This window comes from Hypomesus nipponensis, chromosome 27 (genome assembly GCF_054491055.1).
Source record: "Hypomesus nipponensis isolate SF chromosome 27, ASM5449105v1, whole genome shotgun sequence".
Taxonomy (NCBI): Eukaryota; Metazoa; Chordata; class Actinopteri; order Osmeriformes; family Osmeridae; genus Hypomesus; species Hypomesus nipponensis.
In genome coordinates, this window is record NC_140387.1 from 7171755 (window position 1) to 7184492 (window position 12738).

Genomic DNA, 12738 nt, shown 5'->3' on the forward strand with positions numbered 1-12738 from the left:
AACACTGAGTGGAGGAAATCTGTCCGTCAGTAATGAGTCTATAAATGGAAAGCTTTAGAGCTGTTTGCTTCCCTCGCTGCTCCTTTCAAGTGGCCGGAGCCCAACCTCAGGGATCATTACACAACCCCACACACACACACACACACACACAACCACGCGCACGCACACGCCCTTACCTCCCCGTGCGCGCTATCCCATCCCCTCGTTCCAAGACTCTCCTCCACCTACCTACCCCCCCTCCTCCTCCTCCTCCCAGACCTCACCCATGCCAGCCCACCCCCTCCCTTCCTCCATCCGCCTCCCCGCAGTCCTCGAGCAGCAGGGCTGGAGCCCGACTCAGCACAACAACAGCCATAACCAGCTTTAAGGGCCTGCATAAACACACTAATGCGCCTAATGCAGTCACAGGCAGAGAAGCAACATTTAGGGAAATGTTTGGTAAGTGCTCGCTCCCTCTCTTTCTCCTCCTCCTCTCCTCCCCCACCCCCGGTCCATCCGCCGTCACTGCTTCCAGGGGCAGCATGAGGGCAATTAAAACCTCTCTAATGTTGTAAGAGTGCTGCGTGGCTATACATGCCGTATGCGGATGGACGATTCAGGCATGTATTATTCATCTGGTCAGAGAGAGACAGAGAAGTGTTTGTGTGTGTGTGTGTCTGCCTGTGTGTGTGTACTGTCTGTGTGTGTGTACTGTTAGCATTTGTGGGTACGAAGGTGGAGTGGGGAAGTGGGGGGGTGAAGGGTGGAGGGAGATCACGGAGCGTGAACGTCGTAAAAGGTGGTGAAAAACACAAGGATAGCGCTGCCCTGGCAGTTTTTAGCCTGGCGCTGTCCACAAGGGGAACTAGGGAATCAATGCTAATGGCAAGCTAGCTTCCTCCTCCAAGGCAGCCCTGGCGCTACAAAGCAGCTAATGGCTGCCGATTCATATTAATCACCAGGCACGGAGTAAGCAGGGATACTCAAATTAAACCATAGGTATCCGTGAACGCCGTCGACCAATAAGGGTTCTCTTGCGCGACGAACACGACAGCAGATGCTTCTTTCCGGGGCAAAAAGCGACGTGAAATAGCCCTTGACAAAAATGACGGCCATTTCGTAAATGAAGTGCAGCATGGATTCATTCGATAATGCCCAACACCGTGGCTTCACGATCATTCGATTAACAGGCTGAAGAGGGCTCTTTAGGACTGACGCGCCCATATTTCTTTGAGACGTTCCTTAATGAGAAAGCAAAGAACCACGCTGGGAATCCGTTTTCTAAACATCGTTAACGGTGTTTACAAAGCAAGTGCTGTGGGACAGTAGAAGTAAGATGCAGGGCAGACTGTTACTATATGTAGCAGGGTGTCTGTCTCCAACTGCACTTGCCTCTGTCCCCCCTCCCCCTCTCTCTCCCTCCCCCGTCCCCCCCCCCCCCCCTCTCTCTCCCTCCCCCTCCCCAACCTATTTGACCCCCATCTCCCTCCCCCTCTCCCTCCCCCTCTCCCTCCCCCTCTCCCTCCCCCTCTCTCTCCCTCCCCCTCTCTCTCCCTCCCCCGTCCCCCCCCGTCCCCCCTCCCCCTTTCCCTGCCCCTCTCTCTCCCCCTCCCTCTCCCCCTCCCCCTCTCCCTCCCCTTTGACCCCATCTCCCTCCCCCTCTCTCTCCCTCCCCCTCTCTCCCCCTACCCCTCTCCCTCCCCCTCTCTCTCCCCCTCTCTCTCCCCCTCCCCTTTGACCCCATCTCCCTCACCCTCTATCTCTCCCTCCCCCTCTCTCCCCCTCCCGCTCTCTCTCCCTCCCCCTCTCTCCCCCTCCCCCTCTCTCGCCTCCCCCTCCCCCTCTCTCCCCCTCTCTCCCCCTCCCCCTCCCCTTTGACCCCGTCTCCGTCCCCCTCCGTCCCCCTCCGTCTCACCTGTGTCCATCTGCCAGACGTACACGGAGCCGTCCGAGCAGCCCACCACCAGGTAGTCGTCGCACGGGCGCCACTTGATGACCTGGATGGGGAAGAGGTGACGCGACGCCAGCATGATGCACTTCCTCTCCCGCAGGCTGAGCAGGCCCACCGAGTGGTCGCTGGCCACGGAGCACACACAGTGCTGCACCCGCGCCTGCAGGGGGCGAGAGACAGAGGGAGGAACAGAGAGAGAGGGCGAGAGAGAGAGAAACAGAGAGAGAGGGCGAGAGCGAGAGAAACAGAGAGAGAGGGCGAGAGGGAGAGAGGGCGAGAGACAGAGAGAGGGCGAGGGGGCGAGAGAGAGAGAGAGAGAGCAAGAGAGAGAGAGGGGGCGAGTAAGAGGTCATTAGCGGATGGAGGACCACGCTGAGAATTTCTGGGATACTTGATCTTGATATCATAGCGGGGACATTGAGCTCATATGCATGTCGATATTGGATTCTTTAAAAGACGTTATATCTATGGTGGATGTTTGAGGGCTTTTGTAAGAGGGCAAACTTGAGCGCGACATTGCCGAGGGCCAAACGAGGCGGCATTGTCAGATGTCTCAGACGATAGGTCAGGACACACTGAGCCTGACCCTTCATCTGCGGTGATGACAACAGAACGCCATCTCCATAGCGACGGGCAACACAATTCCCCTGCACCATTCTGTTTAAGGTCATTCCTCCAGGTCTGTATATTGGTATCTTAACAATATAACCCCCCCCCCCCCCGTCATTTAATGACTCGAGTTTCCTCGGACTTGGTTGCTGGGCAGAAATAACTCGACAAATCAACATTCCTCCCCTCCACCCCCCCCCCCCACCCCCCCAGCAATGGCGCGGCGGCAGTTAACAATGGCTGGCTGATGAGCAGGCTGCCCAGGGCCTCGCGGGACTAAATCCAAGGCAGCCGTCTCCTCCGCAGACAGGATAAGGGATGACACCCCGCTTCGCCAGCAGCAGCCTTGGAAGCTCCGACGGCGCCGAGCGCATGAAATACACAGCCTCGGAGAGTCCAAAACACAACAATCCTCCAGCTTATCTCACACACAGACACACACACACACACACAGAGAGACAGAGAGACATAGGGTGGAGGACACGGCAGACTGTGGTAAAACGAGACACAGGGCCACAAGGCCAGTAAATATTCCCCTCAAAAATAAATACGAGAATCCCCATTTGTCTGTCAGGTGGACGGGCGGGGGGGGGGGGAGGCGGGGAAAGGGGGTGAGTGGAGTGGGGAGCGGTGACGGCGGTGGAGGCACTGAGAGCAGACTAAATTGAAGTGGAGATGTGTACTGACAGGCAATGTTCTTAAGTGTTGATGTAGCACCATAGGAAACCTTGACCATGAGAGAGGGCCTGAGAGAGGGGAGAGAGAGAGAGAGAGGAGAGAGAGAGAGACCAGGACGAGAGGCGAGGGGCTGTCAGACCCAGCAAGGACACATCACTCTTCATCACTGTCACCCTCCTCCCAACCTGGCCGCAACCGCAGGACAATTACGCATCTGCTCCACACCAGACCCAGGGCTAACAAGCCGGGCTAGCTAACACACCACACCAGACCCAGGGCTAACAAGCTGGGCTAGCTAACACACCACACCAGACCCAGGGCTAACAAGCCGGGCTAGCTAACACACCCCACCAGACCCAGGGCTAACAAGCCGGGCTAGCTAACACACCACACCAGAACCAGGGCTAACTAACACCCCATCAAGGCTGGGGCTAACTACCCAGGCCAACAGCACCACACCAGCCCCGGAGCCGAGCAAACAGGTAACATGAGAACACAGGGCTCACTAACCAAGCGAAGATCCCATTTCGAAGCTACCCAATACACCCTAACAGAAAGGTGATGGCTAACAGACTGGACGTGGGCCTACGACCGAGCTACCTGTGGGGTGCGTCTGAAATACGGGGACCACTTAGCACTCCTGTCAGCACTCTACAGTGCTCAGGAGGAGAATACTGTGCAGAATGAGCTTTATGGTCCAATAAGATGGGATCGCTGAAAGGGGGGGGGGGGGGGGGGGAGTGAAGGGGGGAGGAGGAAGAGGTTGCCATGAGAGGAGGAGCGGGGACGGAGGAGGAGGAAGAGCGGGCGGAGAGGGAGTGCTGTCAGACAGACACATGTCTGCCGCAGGAGTTATGGATCCCACCAGCCTCCCTCTCTCTCATGTATCAATTAAATGCCCCGCTCCTTAAGTACGGCTATCGACGTGCTATAAAGCAGCCGCATAACTAAGCAGGTCATTAAGCCGGAGGTAATTCTCGGCCAGCCTTATTTACAGTTTGAGCGGTAATGGACACCGATACCTCGCCTGTCAATCACAGAGACTGATGCACGGAGGTGGAGGACGTGGAGGGGGCGGGGCTTGACTGGCATCCTCTTCCAGGAAGCAGGAAGGAGGCAACGCTGTGTAATATCCAAGGCAAGGGGGCCGGGCTACAATCAATTCGCACGCTCGCGTCCCGCCTCCGTTTTGTGACGGACAGGGACAAGCCGCCTATTGACGAGGGGCCGCGGGTGGGGTTGGATCCAACTGGGAAACCAAGAACCACTAGATAACTCTCCATCAGTACGCTCAAGTTGAATATTAGCAGGGATTGGCTGGAGAAAAAGGACAACTACATACTATGACTTCGATCCATTCAATTCAATTACTGTAAAGAAAATACAAAAAGAAGGTCAAACCGCTGGCGATAACAGGGTATGAGTAGGAGGGTTGAGTGGGTGAGCAGACTCACGCTGCAGTTCTCCGGAGGCACCAGCAGCTGGGTGATCTCCCCCCCGTGGACACAGAAGATGTGCTTCATCTCGCCCGTGAAGATGTCCCACACGATGACGGAGAAGTCCACGCCGCCCGACACCAGCGAGCGCTGGTCGTAGCGCGGGGACACCTGGTGGGGGTACAGCAGGCAGGTCACCTTGTTGCGGTGGCCCCGCAGGGTGCGGTGGGGAGGCCAACCTGGGGGGCGGGGAGACAGGGACACACCGAACGCACGTTAGCGTGGTCTGAAGAGTGGCGGATGGAAAAATTGCGCGACATAGCATCAGTATCCCTTTTTTTTTTCTTTTTTTTTTACAGATTTTTGTACATACATACACGGAAATGAGAAACCCTACCCCCACCCCTGCCCCACCCCCTCACCCCTTCACCACCCCATCCCTTCACCACCCCATCCCTTCACCCCCTCACCCCTTCACCACCCCATCCCTTCACCCCCTCACCCCTTCACCACCCCATCCCTTCACCACCCCATCCCTTCACCCCCTCACCCCTTCACCACCCCATCCCTTCACCACCCACCCCCTCACCCCTTCACCACCCCATCCCATCCCTTCACCACCCCATCCCTTCACCACCCCACCCCACCCCTTCACCACCTCACCCCTTCACCACCTCACCCCTTCACCACCTCACCTCTGCGCAGCATGTGCTCCCCCTGCAGCAGCTGGACGATGGCGGTCTGGGTGGCGGGCACCAGGATGATGCTGCCGTCCTCGCGCCCGCACACCAGTCTGCCCTGGGAGGGGATGTACACGCTGGCCGTCACCTTGATGGGCTCCTCCACGCCGGGCGTGACGCTCAGCTGGTCGATGATGCCGGCGGAGAGCGGCGCCAGCTTGTCGAAGGCCTCCTGGAGACTGACGGTGGAGGACACCTGCAGCTCTGGAACACCCCCCCCCCCCCCGAGGAGATGGTTTGTAAATACGATGGATCGATACTCTTTATTCGACTTCGTCGTCTACGGGACGGGAACTGTGCCGAGGGGTTTGGTAGGAGGCCGTGCCATCTTCCTGTCCGTTCTGGGGTGGGCTGAGGTTTGACAGGAAGTCGTGATTGTTTTAAGAGATGTGGAGAAGCTGTACTCTGAGGACTACTTCGACATTATGGCCACTAGGTGTCATCTTATTTCCAACGTGGTCCAACGCTGTTCCCTGTGTGGCTCCTATTGCTAAACAGTTATAAAAGTCAGTGGCAAAAGACACATTTTAGGATCGAAAGGATCAGAGGCTAAACGGCCTGGAACCACTGGGTCATCAGCGACCTCCAAAATCACCCTCAGACCCGAGGCACTCTCTCCGCAACGTCAACCGACTGACAATTACTGAGGTCGGCGAGATTTTGGTCTCTTGCACCACCTAGTGATCGATGGGTAACCCCCGCAAACAATCGGCAGACGAAGCGAAGGTGTTTATAGTCAGCATAAAACGAGTACCTTGACAAACACTCGAGACGAGAGATGTCAAACGCAATAGCACAGGGTTATACATTTACATTTAGTCATTTAGCGGACGCTCTTATCCAGAGCGACTTAAAGGCAGTAAAGGGACATTCCCCCCGAGGCAAGTAGGGTGAAGTGCCTTGCCCAAGGACACAACGTCATTTGGCACGGCGGGGATTCGATCCCGCAACCTTCAGATTACGAGCCCGATTCCCTCACCGTTGAGCCACCTGACTCCCCTACGTGCCTGTTATACGTGTTCAGTGTGATGAGTCAGGGGGGAATGCGAAGCCTCCTCTGAGAGAGGGAGTGGCCCACCTGTGGCGGAGGCCGGGGGCTGCGGAGGGGAGGCGTCGGGGATGCTCCACAGGGAGAGGCGTCCGGCAGAGTCCCCCTGCACCAGCAGCTTGTGGAAGGGCTCGCGGCGGCCGTAGAAGAAGCGCGTCACCGGGGGGCAGATGAGGAGCTGGGGAGGGCACAGACCAGACCGTGTTAGCGCCACATCTGGGGACGGGGGAGGGGGGGGTGGGGAGGGGGGGGGGAGACAAGCTCTACACAGCATAGCAGAAGGGGGGCCAGAGAGGAAAACTGTGTGTGTCGGGGGGGGGCTATCTATAACTATGGAAGAGCTTCCCAGAAACTTTTGTAGCACTATCGTCATCTGAACTCTGTTTGACTCAGTCCTAATAAGCTTTTGGAGAGCTCGCCCAACAGTCTTCATAACAATATTGGGTTTCAAACGTTACCTTCAAGAGAAACACTTCAGGAGTGGCATACACGGATTGTTTAGGAGGTCAAAGGTGAAAATGGGAGCAGGACAGCAAAGGCTTGTTCTTACCAGGGATCAGCAGACAACATGTCTGCTCGGGGGCTAGAGGTGCTTGCAGAGGACAGAATATCATGCTCCGGGAAGTGCAGTTTACTCTATAGCTTTTAGAAATCCTATCAATTTACTCTTGTCGAGCTGCAACATCTGAATGAACGGTTTACAGCTCAAGGGCTTCTAACATTTTTTTTTGTGCAATAACCTCATCTTAAATAGGGGTCCATTTAAACTCAGTGAGCAGCGAGGCATTGAATCATTTTGACAGAAAACCAGCTTTACAACATTTGAAAAGAGAGAACTAATGTTGGGGGACCCCATTAGGGACGACAGTGGTCTTTAACGTGGGATCTGCTTTTTGTTTGCCACAAACCTACGGAGACTGGACATCGATATGGGATGTGCGTGCTTAATGGTCCTTCACTGCCTGACCTTTTCTATGCACGACCGTGGTCTTTTACTAGACCAATTTACCCTTGACAACTGTGTACCTGCAATAAAGAAAAAGGCACAGTGGCAAACAGGCTAACGAGGCCTCCCGTTTTTTTCCCCCCCCTTCTTTCCAGGAAATGCTAGGGCTCCAAATGTGATTGTCGCGGTAACGGAAAGGGATGGGATGGCGAGTCGTCTGTCTGACGTGAGGCGGACGCTCAGAGAGGTCATGAGTGGGCCGTCGAGGGCTATGACTGGAAAGTGAGATCGAGAGGGAGGTGGCGGGGCGGGCGGGCTCACCTTGACTTTCCAAAATGGCGGGATAGTCTTACCGCACATGAACGCGGCATTCGCAGATGATGTGTGCGCCCCCTCGCGTACGTGCTCGGAGGCTAGTGAGGAAGAAGGTGCGTGCGTGCGTGCGTGCGTGCGTGCACGTGTATCGACTGTGGGTGTGAGTGCGCGGGAACAGGTGAAGCAGGCCGCTGAAGAGTTCGGCCTGCGCTTTATGCGCCCGTGGGAGAATGTGAGAGTACGTCAGATTGTCTGAGCATCCCCCGGATGCCCACAGGGTTAATGCAAAGTGCCACCAAAGAGCTTTACCCCTTGCCTTGTCCTGCCTATTCAACCTTTTGGTCGAATCAGTCGCGTGCGCACACACACACACACAGACACACACTCACACACAGCCAAGCCATGGAGGCACTCGTCTTTGAACCACCAATCAGATTTGATTGGTGGTTCTAACTAAACAGCCGTAAGATTTGAAACAAAGACTCCAGAGTCGTTTTCTGGATCGTTAAGAAAAAGGAAGGAGAAGTGAGAAGCCACACAGAGAACACGACAAGCACAGCTTCCATCTCTCTTCCACGGCTTCAACGACAAGGTCCTAGGATGAGCAATAGGTCACCTTTGACCCTTTCCTGGGTCATTACTATTACAGTTTGGGGGGAAAATACTAAATAGAATGTCTAAATCATAAAATATCTTTCACTATTACAGCAACATATCTGGGCTTTTGATCACCTGAAAAAACGGGGCAATTTGTGTCTCTTGAAAAAGCAGCTTTGGGACTTTGCATGCATCTTCTCCCATGTGAAGATAAATGAGGGTAAAATGGTTTGGAGAGCGTTTAGTGGGAAGAGCATGGAACCAGGGTGAGCCAATGAGAGTTGTGGGAACTGGCTATCGGACAGCATCGGAGAGGCGCGCATACCACACGTCGCTCTGCAGGCTTCCAATCACTGTTCAGTTCGCTACCGGGTTTAGGAGACACCGTGACACGGTGGGATTTGGATTGACCCGACATCCAGCATAAACGACGTCATGCGAGTCAACCAGAGAGTCATCACAAGTGTTGTCGCGTCAAATCAAAAAGGCACTTGTCCGGCGAAACCTTTTCCAATTCGTTCCAGTTCTGAGATTTGGGGATTGCGTTTGCATGCTAATTTGCGGATCAAAACGGTGGCCGGGAAAAAAAAAAAAGGGGAAGGGATGCAGAAAGGCATGTGTCCGGACCTTTCCGCCCCGTTGCCCCTCCCGTGACTGAACCCCTGACTGGAAGCGTGAGGAGCCCCCTGTGGTCGGCCAGAGAGTGCGCCTCTCTCCTGCTGTACACTGGGGCTTACTGGTGCCTCTAGAGGCTGGTGGTGGTATAGCAGCTCTGGGATGTAGAGCTCCAAGTCGCACTCGTTGGCAGGGAGGCACAGCATGTCTACCCCCTCACCACCCCCCTCAATCTGAGGGCGGGGCCCCGGGGGCCGAGGCGGGGGGTGGGGAGTAGGGTTGACAGTAGACAGAGATCAAAAGAATTGTAACAAAAATCGACACAAGAAGCACAGACAGCAAATTAATACATACACAGGCTAGAGAAGTCCTAAAGAACTTACACCAAATACACCATGAAGACAAAACAGAACAGTCACTACAACATATGACACCAAGGTACTTTAAAAAGATGGCACTGGCACTGGCTAGGCATGTCAAATGGCACCTGCTACAACCGATTCATGCTCAATTCAAATGTGTGTGTGTGTGTGGGGGGGGCAGTGTTGCGGGTTTTAAAAAGGTCCTCCGTGATTTCAAAACAGTTCTAGATCAGCTCTCCTGCACCCCTCCGCACCAGAGCGTGCGACAGAGTGAGGGACACTGAGGAGGAGAGGATGAGGAGAGGGATTGACCTGCTTGTCGGTGCGGTCTGCGATGCTGTACACGAGAGGCGGGATTGAGCCCTCGGTGGTCTTGCCCACGTCGCTGCGGAAGTGTTCGCTGGCGGGCAGGCAGCTAGGGAGACACACACACACACAGGTCGGGGAGTCAGCTCACACACGCGGGCCACAGAGACGATCGCGTCGACAGCGTCAAATCCAGAGGGGCTTTGTCGTCCGTGTCACCTGGCGGGGAGTTTGTAGATGTAGCTGCAGCCGTCCTCCGTCCAGACGATGACCTTGTCGGCGGCGATGAACTCGCCCCCCGTCCACGCCTGGTCATTCTCACTGGGCACCGAGCACAGCAGGGAGTAGTCTCCCGCGTCAAAAACCTGCCACACACACACACACAAGCGCGGGCACAACGTCAGAACTCTCACCGGGCTATTTACCGACAGGGCGTGAGGCGAAGGTTGTGTCCTCGTGTGTGATGCGGTCTTCCTGAGTGGGTGATCTGCATGAGGAGGCAGTGAGGAAAGGCCGTTGGGCCGCTCACCCTCCAGTACTTGGAGCACACCACCAGCAGGGACAGCTGTGTGAAGGTGCAGAAGGAGATGCTCTGGCAGCCCTGGCAGTAGATGGGCTTGGACTCCTCCTCGAACACAGGGTCCAGGTCCTAAACACACACACACAAACACACACACACAAACGCGCACACGCACACACAAACGCGCGTGGTTGAGGTCTTGTATTGCCGTCACATGCCTGCATGGTGGGGTATGGCGTGGCGTTTCAGGAGGGACACGGTACCTGCATCCTACTGACGTCTGCGGTGATGATCCACACCTTCAGTATCCCAGTGACCGACACTGCAACCACGGTGTCCTCTGTAAAAGGGGTCACAGAGACGGGGTCTTTTTGTTAGGCACACAAAACCCAAACGGCACCGACATTTAAGGACCCCCGGAGCCTGCTGGTTTGTACGCCGAGGGGCCTGGGGAACGTCCGGCATCCTGTCTGGCGGTGGGCTGACCTTGCGTGCGGTGAGAGCGGATGACGCTCATGGAGCTGATCCAGTCGGGGGAGATCTTGGACACGAGGGAGTAGAGCACCTCCAGGCTGGTGGCGTCCACCACCAGGATCTCCGGGTAGTGGCCGTGGCACAGCAGGCGGCCCTCGCGCTCCGTCCCGATGGCAAACTGGTAAAACTGGGGGAGACGGACGGACGGACGGGAGAAGAGGTGGGGAGGGTAGGGGTCAGTCTCCACGCGGTGCTCTTGGGGGGATGGGCATGGGGGGGAGGGGAGGGGGGGGGGGGCACCGTGTGGGAGGCCCTACCTGGATCCCGGTGTGGGCACAGGCCAGCTTGGTGAACTCGATGCAGCGGCCGTCGTTGACGTCCCACAGGCACATCTCCCTGCACGCACACAAAACACACACGGCTCACCGGGGAGGACCCGCCAGCCACACGCAACACGCACACAGCCCTGCTTCTACCTGGTGACGTAGAAGAAAAACCACCTGTGTCCTCTCTCGCGTGCTCTCTCCCGCTCTCTCTGTGTGCGCGTGTTTACGGCCTGGCTCACTACTCACCCGCTCTCTGAGGCGCTGACGATGTACTGCTTGTCGCTGCCTGGACTGGCTTTGGACAGGCACGTGATGGAGGCGGTGTGGCCAAACAGCATGGCCCTGGGGCAGATCTGCACACAGCACGCCGGTGTGTTAACATGCACCCAATGACAAGTCATGACATGGGAACCCCCATGTCGATAATGTCCCCGTTATAATACCTAAACATGCAGATTGAATTTTTTTTCGTCTCCGTTAGAGGCTGCCGGTTTAATATTGTCCTCTCTCCAGCATGTCGTCCTCAGCGTCTTATATCTTACCTCCAGGTCGGAGGTCATGTCCCAGATGCAGATTTGTCCGTCGTGGCAGCCGGTGATGATGGTGGCCAGGTCATCCATCACCAGCAGGCTGGAGATGCAGTGAGTGGGCGCCGTGCGGCCCCACAGCACTATGGGTAGAACCAAGTTGTTTCCCGACATGGTTTCTCTTGCGCTGAGGAAGAGAAAAGAGGCAGGTGAGTGGGTGAGCGAGTGGGAAACTCAGTAAGGCACGCCATTATCGCAAGAGACGTGTAGAAACCCCGACACAAGTCAAACCACGCCAGCCAGCTCATGTTCACATGGATGGAACACTAGGGTCACAGACAGGAATTATTGGCACATTAGAGTAGTTTAAGATCAATTCAGTCACCACTTTTATCCTCTACACAAAAATCTATTCACAGGGGTCATCTAAACAGTGAGTTTGTAATCTCAATGAGATTGTAATCTCAGCCTGTCAGACCTCAGTGATTGTTAGGAAACATCATAACCATACCACAAAATGATCATTTCAGTGGGGGACAGGCCTGAGGAACCCAGATTCAACCCTTCTTGTTGTGGATCTGACACCCTTCTTGTTGTAGCCTAAAACTAAGAAACGTACTACTTACTTTACAACAACAAAAAACTGTTGTCACTTCAAAACTAAAAGACCCAAACACTGACCAATGAATAAAAAAAGAAGACTCAGTTGTTCACTCAGTCCCTCTCAATACTTTGCTGATGGGACCCTTCCCTAAATCGAGCCAAACATCCAAACAGGACAACCCTGTTTGGCATACCCTTTTGTAACTAATTACATGAACATCAGTTATGTCAGTGTTATGCAATCCATATTGATTGCATCCCAGTGGCGGCTATTCTGCATTAGTCATGAGCATACCAAATAATGTGAAAGCATGAATAGTCCTCACAAAACTATAGCCTCGTAGTAAAGGACATTTTGACAAAAGAAATGTATCAGCCTACGCTAATACACGTCGAGGCTAATAAAATGAAGGAATATGTTTTATTGGGCAGTTGCTCATCAATCTCTCAACCAACAGGTGCCATCCCAGTTGCTACCTTAAAAAAACGAATGATAAGCAGATTTCTACCAGCCAAGTCAGAATTTCCTTAAACATTTTCCTATCATATCCGAGCAAACGAGCACAATTGCCTACAACAGCCAATGCATCATGAACACAACAGAGTAGTACAGTATGGTAGAGAGGGTAGCACAATACCTGGTACATTCATGCCTTCTCAGGGTGAACCTCAACCTTCGAAACATCACTTTCATCTTCGCAATCTG

At 54.8% G+C, this 12738-nt stretch overlaps 1 protein-coding gene across 2 annotated transcripts in view; it reads right to left on the reverse strand.

Annotated features, from left to right (window-relative positions):
- The window catches only part of wdr7 (WD repeat domain 7), a 118475-nt gene that overhangs the window by 103701 nt on the left and 2036 nt on the right, over positions 1 to 12738 (reverse strand). The window contains exons 2-14 of one of the 2 annotated variants that reach the window (XM_084693232.1): positions 11445 to 11616; positions 11149 to 11255; positions 10894 to 10972; positions 10589 to 10763; positions 10366 to 10442; positions 10112 to 10231; positions 9802 to 9947; positions 9589 to 9691; positions 9037 to 9147; positions 6472 to 6619; positions 5349 to 5597; positions 4672 to 4892; positions 1895 to 2090 (exon numbers count right to left, since the gene is read on the reverse strand). In XM_084693232.1, coding sequence (XP_084549358.1) covers positions 1895 to 2090; positions 4672 to 4892; positions 5349 to 5597; positions 6472 to 6619; positions 9037 to 9147; positions 9589 to 9691; positions 9802 to 9947; positions 10112 to 10231; positions 10366 to 10442; positions 10589 to 10763; positions 10894 to 10972; positions 11149 to 11255; positions 11445 to 11603 — 1891 coding nt within the window. In that variant the 5' untranslated portion in view covers positions 11604 to 11616. The remainder of the gene's footprint in view (positions 1 to 1894; positions 2091 to 4671; positions 4893 to 5348; positions 5598 to 6471; positions 6620 to 9036; positions 9148 to 9588; positions 9692 to 9801; positions 9948 to 10111; positions 10232 to 10365; positions 10443 to 10588; positions 10764 to 10893; positions 10973 to 11148; positions 11256 to 11444; positions 11617 to 12738) is intronic. The other variant, XM_084693231.1, reaches the window with a different exon arrangement.